This window comes from Carassius auratus, unplaced genomic scaffold, assembly GCF_003368295.1.
Source record: "Carassius auratus strain Wakin unplaced genomic scaffold, ASM336829v1 scaf_tig00214205, whole genome shotgun sequence".
Lineage (NCBI taxonomy): Eukaryota > Metazoa > Chordata > Actinopteri > Cypriniformes > Cyprinidae > Carassius > Carassius auratus.
The window spans coordinates 220,216-240,828 of NW_020527558.1; the positions used below are offsets into that span (position 1 = coordinate 220,216).

Consider the following 20,613-nt stretch of genomic DNA (forward strand, 5'->3'; position numbering starts at 1 on the left):
AGTAAATTGTTTTGAGTACATTTGTTGTTGAGTGTTTCATTTACCTTTGAGTTAATAAGACTTTTACATACCGTCAGCGGCATGTGGGCCACATAGGGGCTGTTCGATTTTAGGAAAACTCAACCGTACTAAAATTGCATATAAGGCTCACATATGGGCCTTATTAAATTGTATTATTTGGCTCATGCTTGGTGGAGTTATGGCACTGGAATTGGGTAGTCTGCTGAATCCTAATGTGCCCTTTTCAGAAGCCATTGACACATACTACAACACAATCACTAAAATTCATTAATTATTGGACATTTTGTAAATATTACTGTATTTTATAGCATTCAAAATGTTAGTATAAACTCTCCAGCCAGTTTATTATACATTGATTCAATAAACCTAAAAAACAGTAAATTAAGTAAATTTAATATTGTAATAGGACAGAAAATATAATTTATATGTAATATAAAAACTACTTTTTCAAACTAGGGTGCAAAACTATTTTTTTTTAACAGGAAGCATGCACCAATATTGTTACAGCCAAAAAAATAAGCAATTGACTGTGACCTTTAGGTAGTGCAACTTTAAGGTGAATTATAACTTTAACTCTAGAAGTAACTGAAGTTACATGTTAGTATACAGAACAGTAATTCAATCAGGACCACTTCTGTCAAGTATATTTAATGACAATTATAATTGCATACAGTTAGTGTTGGCGGTATGGTTATGTTCTGGGCAACACTCCACACGCCTGTCCATGCAGCCATGCTTGGACAGAGAAGCAAGACAACCCCCCCCCCCCTGGGGCAGGGCCGTTTGAAGGAATTTGGGGGCCCCAAGCAAAATGGACATAGAGGCCCCCCTTGTACTTTGAACAATGACAATAAAGTTGACAGATGAATTAAGTGCATTTAAGTGCCATTCAGGTGGGTTTCTAAATAAAGCATTTTCTGAGATGCACATTAAACACCAAACATTAATTTATCTTTTAATTATTGAAAATTAAGCAAACTAAAGTTTTTGTTAAGAGCAGTTCTGTAGATGTTGTTCATGTGTTCACATCCTTATTTATTGAGACATCAGACGCGAGACGAAATCACCGCGAGCGTCACGCGCGCTTTAGTGCGTCTTCAAGGAAGACGCGCTTCTGCTCCTTTCATTAACAGAGACACGCAGAACATGCAGGATTCATATTTAAACAGACTGTTCCTGCTTAATATTTACAGATATTAGTCCGTATCGTGGTTTGATGTAAGTGCAATGACCTATTTTTAATTAATTCATTCAAAATTTGGCAAATTACGTGTCATTCTGCGTTAAACTGTAAATTCCGTTTTTATGACTGGATTCCGCGATTCTTGCAATCGAAACACGCCACGACGTTCTCTTTATGTTTGCCTGAGCCCTCAAATCAAAACACTGCTGACTCCTTGCAGTCTGCGATTTCTGATCTGCGTTTTCCTTATCCCGTTAAAAAAAAACATATTACAGTAACCATATTCCTTCCGTTCGAAAAAAAAAAAAGCAGAGATCACTTGACTTGGTTGGCCTGCTGCTGTCAGCGACAACTGAGAGGGGCCCCCTTGAGGGGGATCCCAATAACAGTGTCATTAGATGTTACTGCATTGACAATCAAAGGGGCGCTCACACAGTGTCGTTGCATTTTATTCTTAACCAGTCGTTGTCCTGGGGCCCCAGGTCAGCTCGGGGCCCCAAGCAATTGCTTGGTTTGCCTGCCTTGTTGCGACGGGCCTGCCCTGGGGTACAAAACAGAACAGAACCATTATAAGCATATATAATTACAATTCACAATTACTTGAGTTGTAAAAGAAAATGTGATAGAGACTGCTTCCAATGAAGAGACTGTAAAGAAAGAACAAGTTAGATCAGATTACAGGTTCAGTTGGTGGAGTTGGGGTTTGAGGAGGGAGTTAATTGCAGGCAGCAATGCGATGGAAGAGACACTGAATAATGGGAATTTAAATAGACAGCAGGAGATAGGTGTCAAAACTGGATTGGTACACGTCAGGAACAGCTGACTGTCGGCTGATGCAAGCATAACTAACGCGGCCTGACAGAACTAATGTGATGCTCGATAGATTATATTACTTTTATAATATGAATATTACTATTATAATACATTAATTTGAATTATTGTTGAATTATGTTTATTTTAATTTCTTCAGGGTTGGGCCACTAACTAGGCTTTTCCTAGTACTTCAGAGATCACAGTTCCCAGTTATTTTTGCCTACCATCAAATGCCTGACATCTTTAGAAAGCTGAGACCCCGTAGTTTCATAGGAAACAATCAGAACAATTGTGTGAAGTACTGGCACAGAGTTATAGAGGCTAGAATATAGTTTTTTCTTTCTGCTGGATAACAAGCATCTCAACTGACCACATTTCAGACTCTAGGTCACTTGTTATGACTTTAGATACACAACTGAGCCCAAGCACAAGGTCTTGTGAAGCTGTGTGCAATAGCAGATCAATATAGAATGAAATATGAGTACTTTAGACCATTTATTTGCCAAGCTATGCTCATGCGTTTTGTAAAATGCCCTATGGAAACTCCCTATAGGACTTTTGGTTAACCAAAATGGATACTAACAATAAAATGCTTACTGTGCGGCAACCTCTTGGTGTAGAAGCATAATCTCGGGGCCTGTTCTTTGTACGTCGCTTATTACATCCGAGATCAAATGACAAATCCAAGATGATATCATCGTGCTAATCATGATCCGGCTAATTGGGTTCTTCGAACACACCTGTTGTGTATGATTAGTATCGCTGGATTGAGTTATCTGAGGTAATTGCGCATTCATGTGTTGGCTTAAAAGGGGATATGTATCGATACTGAAACCATTATCAGCAGTGCAGCGATTGGCTGGTGGCAAGACGGCAATGTAATGACGTCATATAATTTAAAACGACACCTGACGAAAAAAAAACTTGACAAATTTCTGGACTTTTATAAGGAAACAGCCAAGCAAACAAAACTACATAAATGTTATAATAGATACATGAAAGAGATAATGGATACATGTTTTTTTTTATTTTTTTCATGATTCCCAATTATTTAGATTCGCAATTTATAACAGTTGTGCAGACTTTACATTTTTATTTCAATGTAGAAATTATCTATTAATTTCATTTTATATTTGAACAGATTTGTTACGTGACAGCATTAATGAAAGTTTCTTAAGGATCAACATCATGTTATCTGCATCTCCTGCTCTCCATCAATCCACTCTTATAATAGCAGTCATCACTCAAAATAATGCACGACTCTATTATCTGTATAGCATGTAGGGTGACCATGTGGGACAGTCCCAAAATTTTAAGCTTTGTCCCGCATTTTAATTTTGTCTTCATTTTATTACATCGTCCTTTAAATTACAATTCTACAATAATGTAAAAAAAATAAGAAAACACTGAACATGCGCAGCGAAGCCGTTATTATTCTAGCGGCTAGCCAGAGCGGGAAAATAAACACTGAGAAAAAAAACCCCACACAGACAAAAAAAAAAAAAAAAAAAGCCTCCTGGTGAAAGTTAACTACAGCTACGCCTGCCAGGAGTTCTACAGACACATGATGAATGAGAAGGCCCTACTCGAAGCTGCCAGATCAGACAAAAAAAATATAAATTCAAGATGCACTGAATCCGGTAAGAACGCATTTAATCTTTCTAGTCTTTCCTAATGGAATTTATGTGCTTATTTGGAAATGTGCTTTGTAGCGATTGGATTATTTTCACTTAATTATTTGGATTGAATAGACACGTGCTGTTAAAATATATTTTTTACTGATATTACTATTAAATATTATTAGTGACGTTCAGAGCGCCGGTCAGCGCCATCATTAACATTTTTATAAACCCTTTTAGCAATTTAAAACATGTTTACATCACTGCAAAAATATATCTAATAAAAAAATCTATATTTATTCACCAAGTACAATAATAGTAATTTCTCTCCCTCGTGTCCCGCATTGTCCCGCAAAATCAGGTCTGCTGACCTGCAACAGAGCAATAGCCCAGTGGTCACCTCCCGAGCAGGTTTAAGCTAACGGACCTGTTAATATGACAGCAACTCCGGGATGAGCTTCGAAGAACCAAACGATCCAAGATCATGCCAAATCGTCAACATTCAAATCCAGCTAACTGAGTTAGCGACGTACGAAGAATGGGCCCCTGGTCTCAAATGAAAAAGAACACTCTGAAAGTTTCTTGTAGACTATTTGGATTGTATGAAAGGGGTTCTAAAATAGATGCTCGATTTCAATCAGGACCACTTCCGTCAGGTATATTTAATGACAATTATAATTGCATACAGTTAGTGTTGGCAGTATGGTTATGTTCTGGGCAACACTCCACACGCCCTTCCATGCAGCCATGCTTTAAAAAGCGGGGAGAGCAGCAAGACAAACCCCCAAAACAACCATATGTCAAAACTCCCCATCGCAACTGATGCAATTTGAATGGCCAGCAATGAGAAATGTTGCTTGATACTATATTTATGGGGAAAGCATCACCCAAAAGAAATGAAAGAAAGCATACAACAAGCATGTTGCTTTAGCTGCTTATGCTAAATATTTGGATGCATGGGGGAAGCATACACCCCTAGCAGCAGCGTAATACGATGGCAGCTTGTATATTATACAATTTTAAGTGTCTAACATGATGTAAAATCACCCACAGAGAAGTACCGAATCCCCATCTCTGGAAAACCAAGCTCCTGTAGGCACGCTGTGGTCGGAGCTATAATACTGAGGTTTTGTGTTGTTTTCATTAACATATATTCACTTATGTGCTGATTTCCGACAAAAACAGAAATCTGATGCAGTTGTACTTACCTGTGTAAGATTGGAGCGGGACCGTCTGGACTGAGGGACGACTTCACCCTAAGAAAACAAAGGACTTTCCTGAGAATGTTCCTGAAACATTTGAACACTCTTGAATACCCAATACGTTAAGTCATTAATATAACAAATCTATGCTCAGGTTAGTAATGGACTAAAACTCAGTTTGTGGAACATTGGGGGCACGTTGACTGAAGTTTTAGAGCTCCGACTAACACATTGGCATTAGTCATGTGTACTTAGACTGTAGAGGTTAATAATGGGTTTTCCATTCAGAACAACCAAATGTTGTTTGATCAATCTGAATAGGGTGAGCCTCAACCTCTGATTATTCTAATATTATTCTAACTAAGTGTACGTGGGAAACCACGGCATGATTATGTAAAGTAGTTAACAGTGTTAACAGATTTATGTGGACTGAATAATATACTTTTAGAAATAAGCAATAATGGTGCGGCATCTAAAAGTATCAGTCAATTGTCTCTGTCTAATGACCAAGACTAACAAGTTTGTGATTAAGAGATCGTATTCCCGATTTGTGCGAGACTCAAAAAGTTATATGTTTTCCGAATGAACAAGTGCAATAATATTAGAGAATAAAAAGAATAATCAAATCTCAGAATAATAATAAATTAGAGACACGCAACCAATTTGACTTTCAACCTAAATTCGAGGTCATAATAAAATCAGGCGGCAAGGAAGTTGACCGGAAGTTGAAGTGTCACAAGATTAGATACAAAAATGGAGTCAGATTTGAGTTTAACCTAAATTGAATAACTCGCTGAAAGACCAAACACGTAGGAAACCTTCATCAAGCACCGGATACCTTCCTTGGGCCGAGTGCCTGGACCTTACACCTGAATGGGGTCTTTTACCATGTTTTAATAGCCAACGATGTGCAAATAACAAATGATAGCAAATCCAGCATCAACCTGGTCTTGTTTATAAAACAACAAAACAAAAAGTCTTAGGCTGCGGCTATTTCCCTTTGCGGAATTGACATGCCTATGTTGGCGTTTTCCAGTTTACTCTTCATACAGTCAACATTATTTGTGGATGTTTTCAGCCAGCATCACTACAGAACCTTTAATGTTCTCATGTGTCACACAACACGCCAATATCAATAATTCTGTGTCACAGCTGAATGGATGAAGTGGTTTATTACTTTACATTGTTGCGCAAATGCAGCATTGTGCGGGAGACTCTGCTCTTCACACATTTTTGTCAGTTTGGTGTAATTTAGAAACAGTGTCTAATGTGGGGGAGGTTTCCCTTGCTTCGGCGATCAGCTTAAAGAGTAACTAAACCCTAAACCAACTTTTTTTAGTTAATGATTTATAAGAATGGGGCTTTATTAGTTCTGTTCATTGATTCGAGTAACTTTTTTGACATTTGAGTATAAAATGTATTCATTCTACAATATATGGTGTAAAAACGTCTGAGTGCTGCGCTCTTCAGGTTGAACGGTGGCTACTGCAGTTGATTTTTTCTATTGGATGTTTGCGGTGGCAAGTGACGTAAGCGGTGGCAGGTGACGTAAGCAGTTTCCAGCTCACCACACCCCTTGGTACGAGCTACCACGCCCTTGGCAGTATAAAATCATCTTGTTCCATCAAAATCACTGTAGTGAGTCAGGAGTTGGAATTGCGAGTATTGAAAACGATAAAGAAAGACTATTATAGCATCAATTATATAGTTATTTAGATCTTCAACTTAGCGTAGATTTATCTGTATTTAGTACAGTGGTCAGGATGGTACGGAGGTGTGTTGTTATTTGCGACAGCACTGCTGGAATGCATAGTTTTCCAGCAGACATTAAAATTAGGCGCCAGTGGTTGCATGCACTTGGCCTGGAAGACCGTGAGTTCCCGCCTAGAGCTGGAGTGTGCAAACTGCATTTTACACGGGATTGCTTCTCCAACGCAATGGAGGTGGAGATGGCCACAGCTCGCGCTGAAAAGCGACGCGATGCAGGAGTTAAGACCGCAGTTTGAGCCAGTTGATCGAATTGATATGAACAAACACATCGACATCCTCCACTTCAGATGAAGGTAGGTGAGAAAAGTCCTCTACTTCAAATGATCACTCGGTTGCAAAGCTACTTGCGTCATTACAGTCACTCTCCATTTTAGCGACTCTGACAGCAGCTGTCAATCAATCCGTCACTGCGGGTCTCAGGTTCACGCCGTTCTCGCTCAGCCCCGTCCTAGATTCGTCCCCTCTATCTCCGCTGTGATCTGCCCACTTTTCAGCATTTTTTAAATATTGTCAGTGGGTGGAGTCAGGCTCTGACCAGGGGTTTAGTTACACTTTAAGGTTAAGATGTTCTGAAACAAACTGCAAAAGTTTGATTTGCAAGCAGCAATGCGATGGAAGAGACACTGAAGAATGGGAATTTAAATAGGCCGCAGGTGATAGGTGTCAAGACTGGATTGGTACACGTCAGGAACAGCTGACTGTCAGCTGATGCAAGCGTGACTAACGCGGCCTGACTGAATGCTCGATTTACACCAAACCAAACCCACTCTCTGTGGATGTTACAGCAGCTTTCAGGTCCTTATGGGAGTTTGATGGTTTTTCTATGCATTGCATGCATTATTCTAAGCAAGTGGATGCATTGCAACATCAGAGGACACCTCTACGTACAGATTCTGAGGAAGAATTCCCCAACCCACCCAGAATTGAATGAGTTGTATCAGCTCTTCTGCTGTGCCAGTGTAAAAATTGAAATCTTCAATTATTTTTAATTTTCAGAGAGTGAATTATTACTTAAAGTCTGTTCAATAGTACAATACAATTACAATATAATACATTATGTTGTTTCAGAAGACTTATGAGTATACCGTAGTGTACAAATCATATGGAGTTCTTAAATGGTGCACATACCCTTTTTGGAGTCACTATAATTTGCCAAAAAAGGTTGAATAATGAATTTAAAAATGGGCACTGGGCAGTGGTTTAAAGTATTTGGGTACATGTATTTATTAATCACCCAAACTTGTGAATAAGGCTACTTTACGCAAATGTGAGTGCATTAGAATGTGAGTAGTTTCTGAATCATAGGCGTTTCATATATGAGATGAGGACATATGCTGCCTTCACGTACAATAGGAAATTTTCTACTTCCCAGTTCTTATGTCTTGATTATGAGCTCATTACCAGGGGCGGATTTAGACATTTTGGGGCCCAAGGCAAACACAGACATGGGGCCCTCTACATCTCTTGTTTCCCTCCTTTTGTCAATCCTTATTATTATTATTTTTTTAAAAGCCCTACTTGTTACTTCTCTTCAGCAGTCTTCACACAGCAATGATGTATAGACATCTGGAGTTGTATCTGTAAGAATAAAAGAAGAAAAATAAAAAACACAGAACAACATTCTGTTTAACAGATGTATCCTCTGTAAAATTGTATTTACATAAAATTTTCTCTGTACAATAATATGTATTGTCTATTTACACAGGGAAGAGCTGTCATTGGTTGTCATTTACCTTGGTTGTTCTGATAGTATCTTCTATATGGATCTGCTTGCTGCTACATGTTGTTTTTGGACTTCTGTCTTGTGTTACTAAAGTGATTAGAAACACACAAGACAATAAATGACCAATTATGGAGACATCATTTTAGTAAAAATAACTTACCTTTTAAAATGTTTACCTTTTTTCCTTCACTGACTTTTTCCTGCTCTCCCTTTTTTTCTGACCATTTCTTCATTTCCCTGGTCTCTGTTTTTGCATCTTTCTCGTCTTCTCTCTTTGGTCTTTGCCTATATTTTTCTTCTTCTCTCTTTGGTCTTTGCCTGTCTTTTTCTTCTTCTCTCTTTGGTCTTTGCCTATCTTTTTCTTCTTCTCCCTTTGGTCTTTGCCTGTCTTTTTCTTCTTCTCTCTTTGGTCTTTGCCTGTCTTTTTCTTCTTCTCTCTTTGGTCTGTGTGTGAGTGAGTGTGTCTGTGTGGGTGAGTGTCTCTGAGTGAGAGTGTCTGTGTGAGTGAGTGTCTGTATTGTCATGTCTAAAGCACTATAAACTGACCTTGTGAGTTTTGGCCTCAGCAAATCTTGCTATCACTGATTCCATATCCAGTGACTTCCTGACTTCCTGCTCGATGGAGAGAACAGCTAGAGCAGACAGCCTGTCCTGTGACATAGTTGATCTGAGGCACGTTTTGATTAGTTTCAGTGATGAGAAACTTCTCCCACCCGAAGCTACTGTAACAGGGAGAGTGAGGAGGAGTCTGAAAGCTATACTCAAATTTGGATATATGTCAAGTAAATTCTCTTTAAATATATAGTCAAGCATCTCAAATGGTGATGAGACATGTGGCGGGAATGACCTAACTGCACCCTTAACCTCAAGCTTCAGATCTTCTGCGTCAATGTCATCCATCCTTTGCTCTAATCTGTGGCAGCATTCATCCAGCTTCCCTTCCTTCTCAGTGCTTCTCATTGTTCACTGAAAGTGAACGCGGAAGTTTTGTTACCTGCAGCTGCAGTTGAAGGATCCTCCTCATCCTGTAAAATTGCCGTGCATGTAACGTTAGCAGCAATATTGCTTAAGCAGCCTGGGCTAGCACTGTCGGCGCCGGCGGCAACGGGTAGCTCCTCCACACTAGCAGCAATGCTAACAGTCATGATGGTGTTAGCATTGTTGTCATTGTCAGCGGGGCCGGGCATCACAAAAAAGTTTGTTACCTTCGGCAATTTTGCTTAAAACTTTTTGCTTTACTCCTGTTTCTTCCTTTTTTCAGCACCGCTTGGGTAGCATTTTTACTGTCAACACTCTCTCTCTGTACACTCTGTCTATCACTGTCAATCACTTCTTCTTCGTCAGTTTTTTGGCGCATTTACAGCCTTGTCACTTTCGCAGATGACTGTCAGCATAGTCCAATGTAGTGAGGTGGGGGGGGGGGGCCTCCTGTCTGCGACACTAATGATTTGATGCCATTTTTCACAAATGGAGTTTAAGAAATATATATTTTGCACAAAGTAAAAAATAAAAAAAAGAATCTTTAAGCAAGTTAATGGGGCATTTTGGGGGCCCCTAGGTAGCTTGGGGCTCAAGGCAATTGCCGACCTTTGCCTAATGGTAAAGTCCGCCCCTGCTCATTACATAACATTTTTGAGCGTATTCATGTCTAATTTTTTTAACTAGGAAACTAGTTGTTGTAGCCATTTAAGAAAGTGTTTTTTCTTCATATTGATAGAAAGGAAGAACAAGAAAAAACAAACGAATTTAAAGTTGTTAAAGTTGGATCAAAAGAATCATCACTGTCCAGTGCTCTAGTTTCCATGGATGCTGGGATCCATACTGGGACCGGCACCAAAATCTGTGAACTCGCTATAGTCCCAGTGAAAGTAGTGAAAGTTAAAAAAGGGAACAAAATTGTACAAACTTATGCCTTTCTCGACCCAGGCAGCTCGGCAACATTTTGAACTGAGCAGCTGATGGAAGAATTGAATGCTCCTGGGCGAAAGACCGATATACTTTTGAAAACGATGGGTCAAGAAAAAACAGTTTCCAGTTACAAAATCTCTGGGATTGAAGTAGCTGCATTAAAAGGAGATACTTACTTGGCATTACCTGATGTGTATACTCAAAGCACAATCCCAGTCACCAAAGATAACGTCCCCAAAATGGTAGACATAAAAATAACTTTTTGTCTTATTTGAAAGATGTGGATTTAACTCCAACAGATGCTGCCGTTGGGTTACTTATTGGAGTAAATGCTCCAAAAGCGTGGGTAGTGGGCCGTACGCTGTAAAAACACTCCTTGGTTGGGTCATTAATGGCCCGCTGAGTCTCAGCATGGATGGTGATGTATGGGATACGCCAACAGTTCAAGTCAATCGAATATCCATTGGTAACTTGGAAGAGCTGATAATTAGACAGTATAAACAAGACTTTGTAGAACAGCATTATGAGAATACTGAAATGTCTGTAAAAGATAAGCAGTTTATGGATATAGTATCATCTTCTGCCACTCTTAAAGATGAGCATTACTACTTGAAATTACCATTTAGTGATGCCAAAGTGAGTATGCCCAATAACAAGTGCATAGCCCAGCAAAGAGCACAACACCTTTTGAAAAGGTTTAGAAGGAACCCATCATTTTATAAAGAATACAAGGATTTCATGGATGATGTGCTTGAAAAGGGATATGCAGAGATCATACCTCAAAATGAGCTAGAGGTAGAACTTGGAAAGGTGTGGTACCTGCCACACCACGGAGTTTACCACCCTCGTAAAGGGAAACTACGTGTGGCGTTTGATTGTGCAGCCACATTTGGTGGAACATCTCTGAACAAAGAACTCTTGCAAGGCCCAGATCTGACTAACTCACTCCTGGGAGTGCTGCTTCGATTCCGTCAAGGCCCTGTTGCTTTCATGTCAGATATTCAGAGTATGTTCCATCAGGTAAGAGTGGCAAAAGAGGATGTCAATTTCTTAAGATTTCTATGGTGGCCTAATGGAAATGTTAATGCAGAGCTTGCAGAGTACAGAATGCTTGTGCACATCTTTGGAGCTGTGTCATCCCCAAGCTGTGCCACATTTGCTCTTTTGAAGACAGCGAATGATAACCAGAGGAATTATCCAGTCGATGTTATAAACACAATCAGGCAAAATTTCTACGTTAGAATGCTTAAAATCTGTTAACACGGAAGAACAAGCCATGGCTCTATATCAGCAACTAACAGAAGTATGTGCCAAAGGGGGTTTTAGACTCAACAAATGTATAAGCAATAACCGCACATTCTTAGCTGCTATCCCTGAAGAGAATAGAGCTAAAGGGGTGAATCAACTGGATCTCAGTAGAGACCAGCTGCCCATGGAAAGAGCCCTTGGCGTTCAATGGAATGTGGAAAATGACACATTCAACTGAATCAAACCTCACTCTGTGACCAGGCGTGGCATACTGGCCTTTGTTAGTTCTCTTTATGATCCTGATCCTTTATGATGAAATTAGGATGGGATGAGACCATTCCACTGCGCATGAGACAATCTTAGCAGAGATGGATGGATGATTTGAGTCTATTGAGAACTTTCCCAAAGGGTTTGAAGACTTAACACTGGCAGAGTTGCACCACTTTTGCGATGCCAGCGAAACTGGATTTGGAGCTGTGTCTTACCTATGAATTTCAAACAGTAGTGGTGAACACAATGCAACATTTGTTTTGGGAAAAGCAAAGGTAGCACCTTTAAAGCAAACAACAATACCGAGACTGGAGCTTGCTGCTGCCGTCTTAGCTGTGCATCTTGACAAATTACTGAAAACAGAGTTGCAACTTCCTTTAGACGAATCTACCTTTTGGTCGGACAGCACAACAGTTCTAAGTTACATCACAAACACTACAAGATGATTCAAAACCTTCGTGGCAAACAGAGTGTGATTCATCCAGTCTCTTTCAGCAACAACTAATTGGAGATACATTAGTACCAAGTTGAATCCTGTGGATGCAGCTTCCAGAGGCATGAGGGTGGACGTTTTTCTAAAGTTTGGAATCTGGATTAATGGTCCCGATTTTCTTTCCCAACCACAGTCCCAGTGGCCGAGTGCTGCAACAGTAAAAGCCATCCAGGATGATGATCCAGAAGTGAGAAACGAGATTACTGCTAATACAATCATGGTAAAACCAGACGAATGTCCAACCAGCAAACTTCTGAATTATTTCTCCAAATGGGTGACCCTCAAAAGGTCAGTAGCATGGATATTGAAATTCATGAAAATTCTACAGCAAAGGGTAAAAGAAAAAATCAAGCTAAGATTCTTCCTGTTACTGACAAAGATGTCGTGCCAAAGGATGAATTGCAACACTTAAACCCTGCCATATCAGGACTTTCAGTTGAGGACTTGATACAAGCAGAGAGAGCAATTGTGCGCTTTTTTCAGAGACAGTTTTTTAAAGACGAAATTACTGCACTAGTCAAAGGTAATGTGAAGAAATCAAGCCACTTGTACAAACTGGATCCAGTGATTGTGGATGGATTGCTAAGAGCCGGTGGCAGGCTTAGTAAGTCATCCTTACCCATTGAAACAAAGCACCCCACAATTTTGTCTAAATAAATGAAACTGAAGAAAAGGCAAACGATTCTCTAAATTAAGTGTGTTCAGAACGAGGCCCCCTACCATGCTTCTGCGGCCAAAACTAAGGCCGAAACACAAGTAAAAAAATTGTCTAAATTCTGGAATACCTTGGATTTACACGACGGATTGTGCAGCAAATGATTTCATGGACTTTGTGGAGAATGGACAGATATATGCTTCGCTGCTTTACCGTGAGTAATGGGATTGGAAAGCCAGATATTGAGCCGCCGTGCTCTCAGTGCTTTGTTTGTTGAAAATTAAATTCTCTATTTCAGCAGCTTCAGGAACATGTCCAAAGTCTTAAATGGGAGCAAAGAGAGCAAAGAAAAATTGGGTGATTCCTTCGTTCTGTTTACCTGAGAATAGCAGAGGTCCATTCCCAATGAAGATTGGCCAAATAATGTCAGGATTTCAAATGGGAAATAAAATGGTATACAGCATCACAGGTGAAGGAGCAGATCAGGACCCAAAGGGAATTTTCACTGTTGAAAGATCATCAGGGAATGTCTTTGTCAGTCAGACACTCGACAGAGAAAGAAAAAGATTCATACAGACTTGTAGCTCATGCTGTAGGACTTGACAATCATATAGTAGAAAGTCCAATGGAAAATCTCATCAATGTGATCAGTAGTGGTTTTAGGCACGGGTGAACCGGGCAGCCGCCCGGGGCGTCATTTTTTCGTGACACATTGGGGGCGGCAGCACGAGCAGATAAAAAAAAAAAAAAACATCTGTGTCGCGAAGCGGTTTTTCATCATTTATATAATTTTACTGTGTGTGGAATTGGCAAATTGGCGCTCCCTGCAGCTGCCGGCGCCCCTGCTTGCTGAAAATGTACCGCGGGCGACATTTCACCTCTGGGTCTCTCTCAAATGTAATGGACAGGGCGCGGGGTGGACGGGGACGGGGGATCCACACTAGTAATATAATTAATAATAGGCTAAAGTCAGTCACACACCTCGACTTTCTTCCAAATAACGCACATTTCATTCATAATGTTATAATACAGGCCTATAGTTCCTGCAAATGAAACTAGGTGATACATTTACATTTACATTTATTCATTTAGCAGACACTTTTATCCAAAGTGACTTACAGATTAAAGACACTGGAAGCAATCAAAAACAACAAAACGAGCAATGATATATAAGTGCTATAACAAGTCTCAGTTAGGTTAATACAGTACACGTAGCATGGGATTTTAACTAATATAATAAATAAAAAGAAACCAGATAGAATAAAAAAATAAAAGAATATAGCAAGCTAGTTAGAGGTCTTTACACAAACACATACATATACAATTGCATAATAAATGAAAAGAAAATAGAATACAAAAAGATTAGAAAGGTAGTTAGATTTTAAAGAATAGAATTAGAAGAGTGAGTGTTAAAGTTAGAGGGTCAAATAAAGATGGAAGAGATGTGTTTTAAGCCGATTCTTGAAGATGGCTAAGGACTCAGCTGCTCGGATTGAGTTGGGGAGTTCATTCCACCAGAAGGGAACATTTAATTTAAAAGTGACTTTGTGCTTCTTTGGGATGGCACAATCAAGCAACGTTCACTTGCAGAACGCAAGCTTCTAGAGGGCACATAAATCTGAAGTAACGAATTTAGGTAAATGGGTGCAGAGCCAGTGGTAGTTTTGTAAGCAAATATCAATTCCTTGAATTTTATGCGAGCAGCTATTGGAAGCCAGTGCAAATTGATAAACAGAGGTGTAATGTGTATTCTTTTTGGCTCATTAAAAATTAATCTTGCTGCCGCCTTCTGAATTAATTGTAAAGGTTTGATAGAATTGGCTGGAACACCTGCCAAGAGGGCATTGCAATAGTCCAGCCTGGACAGAACAAGAGCTTGAAACAAGGAGTTGTGCAGCATGTTCCGAAAGAAAGGGCTTGATCTTCTTGATGTTGAATAAAGCAAATCTGCAGGATCGGACAGTTTTAGCAATGTGGTCTGAGAAAGTCAGCTGATCATCAATCATAACTCCAAGGCTTCTAGTTGTTTTTGAAGGAGTTATGGTTGATGTGCCTAACTTGATGGTGAAATTGTGATGGAACGATGGGTTTGCTGGAATCACAAGCAGTTCTGTCTTGGCAAGGTTAAGTTGAAGGTGATGGTCCATCATCCAGGAAGAAATGTCAGTTAGACAAGCTGAGATAGCTTGTGAATAGCTACCGTCGGATCATCAGGATGGAATGAGAGGTAGAGCTGAGTGTCATCAGCATAGCAGTGGTATGAAAAGCCATGTTTCTGAATGACAGAACCTAATGATGCCATGTAGACAGAGAAGAGAAGTGGTCCAAGAACTGAGCCCTGAGGCACCCCAGTAGTTAGATGTTGAGACTTGGACACCTCACCTCTCCAAGATACTTTGAAGGACCTATCTGATTCCTAAATATTTTCAGATATTTATAAACCATATACAAGAGCACACACAGGGTAACCAAACGTCCCGGTTTCCTATTGCTGAAAAAAAAAACATGTACGTGTAGGAAACAGTCACGGCTCGTATCACGCACAGAATCACTTGTATGACATCAAAGTCCCGCGAGAGCGATTCGAATGCATTGGATATGTTTGCTCTCTTATCGCTCTCGCGGTACTTTAATGTGACCCTTCTGTGCGTGCAGCGGTGCTTCAAGTCGAACGCTTCTGTCAACTTCGTACGATTGCTTCTGGAATTCGCAGGTTATAAAATCGTGTCGTATATCATCTCGTCCGTACGATTTTCAGATAAACTCACTCGTGCCAGAAAGGGGTCTCGCCCAGGGTGTATTTCAATGTAGAACCGCCACTGAATGTGATGGACCAAAATGATCATAAGCCTGTGTTTACTCAAAATCCTTTTCATGGACATGTTCCTGAAGCTGCTGAAATAGATTATGAGTTTATGACAATCACAGCCACTGATGCAGATGACCCTGAAACGCACAACAGTGAAGTATACTACACATTTGTCAGCCAAGAGCCGCCATTTCCAAAACCTAAAATGTTTGATATCAACATTTTATGTGGAACTATTTGTGTGCGAGAAACCGGCACAAGTAATGCTTGACCCTGTTTTTGGAGAAATTCAGTGTTTATCAGATCAGAAGAATTCCTAAAACAAAGCCAATTGCAAAACCCACTGTAAGAATGACCAGTTGGGGAGCAGTTTTGCCTTTATCATAAATAAATGAAACTGAAGAATAGGCAAACGATTCATCTAGAGAATTCGCGTTTGGTGTGAACACAGCATTAGTGATTTTACTTCATGAAAGTTGCACAGATACATATTTGTCGGGTTTAATATTTGTATTGCGCGGTAAATATTTTATAAAAGCAATAAGGTACTTTAGGCTAGTGCATGCTTTGTTAAGCATGACGCGTATATGAAACATTGGCGGAGGTCCTCGGTTAAAGCTGTCTGGTATTAATGTCTGGCTATAATTGTATAGTTGGCTGTAAAAAGACTTTTGTACACCCAAATAGTTGAATTTCCAAAACAGCCTAATACATGAATGAACCTCATAGATTATGGTCTAGTCTAACATCATAACTAACATGGCCTACCGAATACTTACTCTGAACAGTTTCTCTGGCAACTGAAGATGCCCGTGACTAAGGCCGAGGAACTGCAGTGGGCCGAGGGTTTGATGCATGCTGGTCAGGCTGGTTGTTTCTTCCATGTTCCTATGCTGCGGCAGCTTCCCGCAAAAGCTCACTAACAGATTTCGCCATGTCTCGATTACAATATATTCACATATTAATTTTGTTTCATACAATGATTCAACCAGCATTCAACTCATGCATACGAGACTTCAATGACGACTAACTGTCTCTAGCGCAATTACTTGAATAAGCCACACCCACTCATTACCATATAATTTGCATACAGGTTGTCTTTGAAAATTAAGACGAAAATGAAAACTGTGAAATAATGAGCAATAATCAAGAGCTTTGTAAAAACTGTATTTGTAGTTTCTTTTTCACGTTTGGCTTTTCATTTTAATATTGGCAGTCTTGCCTCGAGACTGTATTAAAAATTAAACGTGAAATCACCAATTGCATTTTATTTTTCAATTTGACAGGGATGTCACTGAAAACTTCATTCTCAATTTTGTCACATATTTTGCGTAGTTTTCTGTAATGAAATCGTTAATCTGGTTTTAATTTTAATTTTAATAATTTAATTTATTTTTGATTTTTGATAAAGCATTGATTCTGGTGCCTATTTACCCTTTCAAGACGATTAACGCGTAAACGTGTTATGAGTCATTTTCTCTTGATAACCCTGAAAAGAACATAAATTACACTTTCAGTTTTGATCATACAGATAAGAGCAATAAATCAATCAACTTTTCTAAAAAGTCTACTTTTTTGTATACATAGTAACAATAAAAAAAATTTGCATTTATAAAATACAAATAACAAACTAGGTGTGCTGTCTGCAGCCTTTGTCTGCGATGATCTTCATTTACAAACACGTCATTAAAATTAACTGTAACTCAGTAATACACAACGAAGAGACATTTCACATAACGTGTAAACATTTTACTAGTTAGACTTTTTCCAAACTATAATTCCTGACCATATGTATAATCAAGTGAAACATTACGAAATTTTAATTACAATATACACTACTATACCATTCAAAAGCTTCATGTAATTTATATAAATGTAACAAACAATACTGTTCTTTTAATGTATGCCAAAAAAACCTTAAAAAATATTCTCTGCTCTTTTCAATAATAATGAAAATCACATCATTAAAAGCATTTCTGGTGGATTGTGTGATGCAATGATGCAAAAAAAATCTGCTTTGATTGTTCCTAATAAACTGTGTAACTGCACTGACAACTGAATAATATATTATGCTGTGCGATAATTAAATATATTATAAATAAACAAAAAACAAAAAATTATACACATTTATTTTGTCCTCACATTCTTTCTTGTAATACCTCCCTCTCAGTGACACAGCTGACTGAGAAGGCTCAGAGCAGTGATTTCTTTTTTGTTGCTGTTTGATTAATATAAAGACTGTAAGTTTAAGAGAATGCACTGATCCAGTGCACTGATACAGTAGGCCTAAGTTCAGGCTGCTATGTCTGCTATAGGATACTCTTTTTACATAATTTTTGTCTGAATTTGTCCATTTAACCCCTTACTAGTATCCCCCCTTTTTTGGCATGGAGACAGAAATGACATACCCAAAATAAAAAGGTTTCTGCTCATGATTCTTTCTGACTAGATACATAATCAACCTTTGTTCACAAAGCTGACACTTTAAAGTTTACTGGTCAAGAATCAGAATCACTCAGACTGTTATGATATTAGAGATATATAAGCTCAAACATAATATAAGCACCAAACGAGTCTTTCACACCTCTGCCAGGTATGACACATTATCTGCATTATTCTTTTATCATTATTCTTTTGTTTTTATTCCACCTTTATTAGCACTGATTGTGGTTTTTCAGGCTTTACAAAGACACAAAGCAGCGATCTCACTTCAGTCTCTGTTTGCATTTAGCCCTTATTTATCAAAAGTCTTACTATAAAAATACAACAAAACATTTTCTTACGACCTTACGTGAATTATTGAGACGAAAATGCATTATGAAGAAGAAAAGCACCTGCTATTAGTAGCATTAGAGCTACCTTAGCTTCAAGCTACATCAGACAATTTATGAAATTATTAGTACACTTTTACTCAAAACTCACTTTAAACCCCGATCGAGTGTTTATAATAACTTCCTTTAGCGATCAGGGGTGGTATTTGGTCGTTTACCGTTGTAAAAATATGTTATTTGTAGCCTTTTTCATCGCTGCACAAGTTAGCATTTCCGATGTACATTTTCAATTTTTTTTATAAAAACGCCCCAGATCTCAAGAAAATCTCATACCAAGCTTTACTATCGTAATCGCGGGTTTATTATTCGGATATTTCGTGTATACAGAGGTGTTCCAGTGTTGTTGTGAGCAGATATGAACCAGGAAGTGTTCTCGAACCATGTGACACGATCTGACGCTGTCCGGTTTTGGGACTGTCAGATTGACAAGCCGAAGGTCCAATCAGAGTCTGTCTGGGTCACAGCTCGAGTACACGGAAGCAAACACACAGAGACGGCTCTGGGAGAGGCTGTTTATCATCAGATCGCATAAATCAGTGGGAAATGAATAGAACTGATGATTCTGTCTGATGAAATATGAAGTAAACATCAGTAAATATATCCATATATCTCCGCAGATATGCATCTTTGGTCTATAAATCCTTATTGACGCTGTTCAGTGAGTCTATGTGAACACAAATAAACCGCTGCTTGACGTGACTGAATATGAATGAGTGGTGAATTTCTATTCAAAATGTGGCATAATACGGATTTATTATTTTGCACTCCTGACATAAATCACTAAATATCTGTCACTGCAACAATGTTTTATCAAAATATTGGTCAAATATCGAAGCTTGAGTCTTTAAACTTCCAATTGATGCACAGTTTGTCCAGATGAAGTAAGACAGTGATGTTTAACGTGCTGTGAAAGTGAAACAATAATAAACTGGGGCCGTCGGCGATGTTTGCACGTAAAGGGGTTAAGGTCTCACCTGTGAGTGCGTGCTATCAGCACCCGGGTGATGACTGAATAATTGACTGTTCATATTCCAGAATACTGCATTAACATTGAACAAGAGTAAATGGTTTGTCCAGGTTTTTTTTATTTTTATCGTTGTTGTTGTAATGTCTGGTAAGCCATAATGCTTATCCATCAACAGAAATATATATTAGCCGAACTCTGTTTGTTTTACCTGTTATTTACAGCGAACCATATTACAGATGCTTTGTCAGATTTAAGTTAAACCGCGGTCCCAACGCGTGCCGAACCGTGTGTGGTGAACCAAACGGTTCAGTTTTTTTCAGCGAACCGTGCCATCCCTAATGTACATACATGCTGCTGACATATTATAGCCCAGTTTGTGCTGATTAAAGTGATATTAGACTTAAGCCATTTAGATATTCTTAAGCAACTGAAAAAAATCACAAATGTCAGGGCATGACAGAACTTCGGTTATTGACTCGCGACATCCGCAGTTTTGTCTTAACTTGCTTGGTTTGTGCCACTGGTAAGACTTCCAATCGACCTCCGGATGGGTTACTTCAACCGCTGTCAGTCCCTTTGAGACCCTGGTCCCACATTGCTCTAGATTTCATTACCGCCCTCCCAGCGCAAGATGGACGTTTTGACCGTTGTGGAACGGCTCTCGAAGGTGGCTCATTTTATTCCGTTGTCTAAATTCCCCTCCACCAAGGAGACAGCGGTAACAGTTGTAGATCACGTCTTTTGTTTACATGGCCTCCCGATGGACGTGGTTTCTGACAGGGGTCCCCAATTTGTATCCAAATTTTGGCAAGAGTTTTAGAAATTACTGGGGGCGAGTGTCAGTTTATCTTCGGGATTTCAGCACCAAAGCAATGGACAAGCCAAGAGAGCCAAGAGAGCCAACCGCGAATTGGAGAATGTGTTGTGATGTTTGGTTTCCAAGAATCCTTCATCCTGGAGTCAACAACTCTCGATGGTGGAGTATGCCCACAATTCATTACCAGTGTCATCCACGGGCCTCTATCCATTCGAATGTAGTTTAGGTTATCAGCCACCAATTTTTTTTCCAGTGTGGAATCTGAAGTCACAGTCCCCTCTGCT

At 39.3% G+C, this 20,613-nt stretch overlaps 1 protein-coding gene and 1 long non-coding RNA gene across 2 annotated transcripts in view; both read right to left on the minus strand.

Moving 5' to 3' along the window:
* Positions 1–8,116: 8,116 nt before the first annotated feature.
* LOC113091529 (uncharacterized) lies at positions 8,117–8,418 on the minus strand. The gene is made up of 2 exons (XR_003287379.1): positions 8,342–8,418; positions 8,117–8,186 (listed from the first exon to the last, which is right to left on the minus strand). It is a non-coding gene; the product is annotated as an uncharacterized LOC113091529 (long non-coding RNA).
* Positions 8,419–11,906: 3,488 nt separating this feature from the next.
* LOC113091514 (NACHT, LRR and PYD domains-containing protein 12-like) overlaps positions 11,907–20,613 on the minus strand; it is a 58,370-nt gene continuing 49,663 nt past the window's right edge. The window contains exon 12 of the mRNA XM_026257086.1: positions 11,907–11,972. Within this exon, the coding sequence (XP_026112871.1) occupies positions 11,907–11,972 (66 nt within the window). The remainder of the gene's footprint in view (positions 11,973–20,613) is intronic.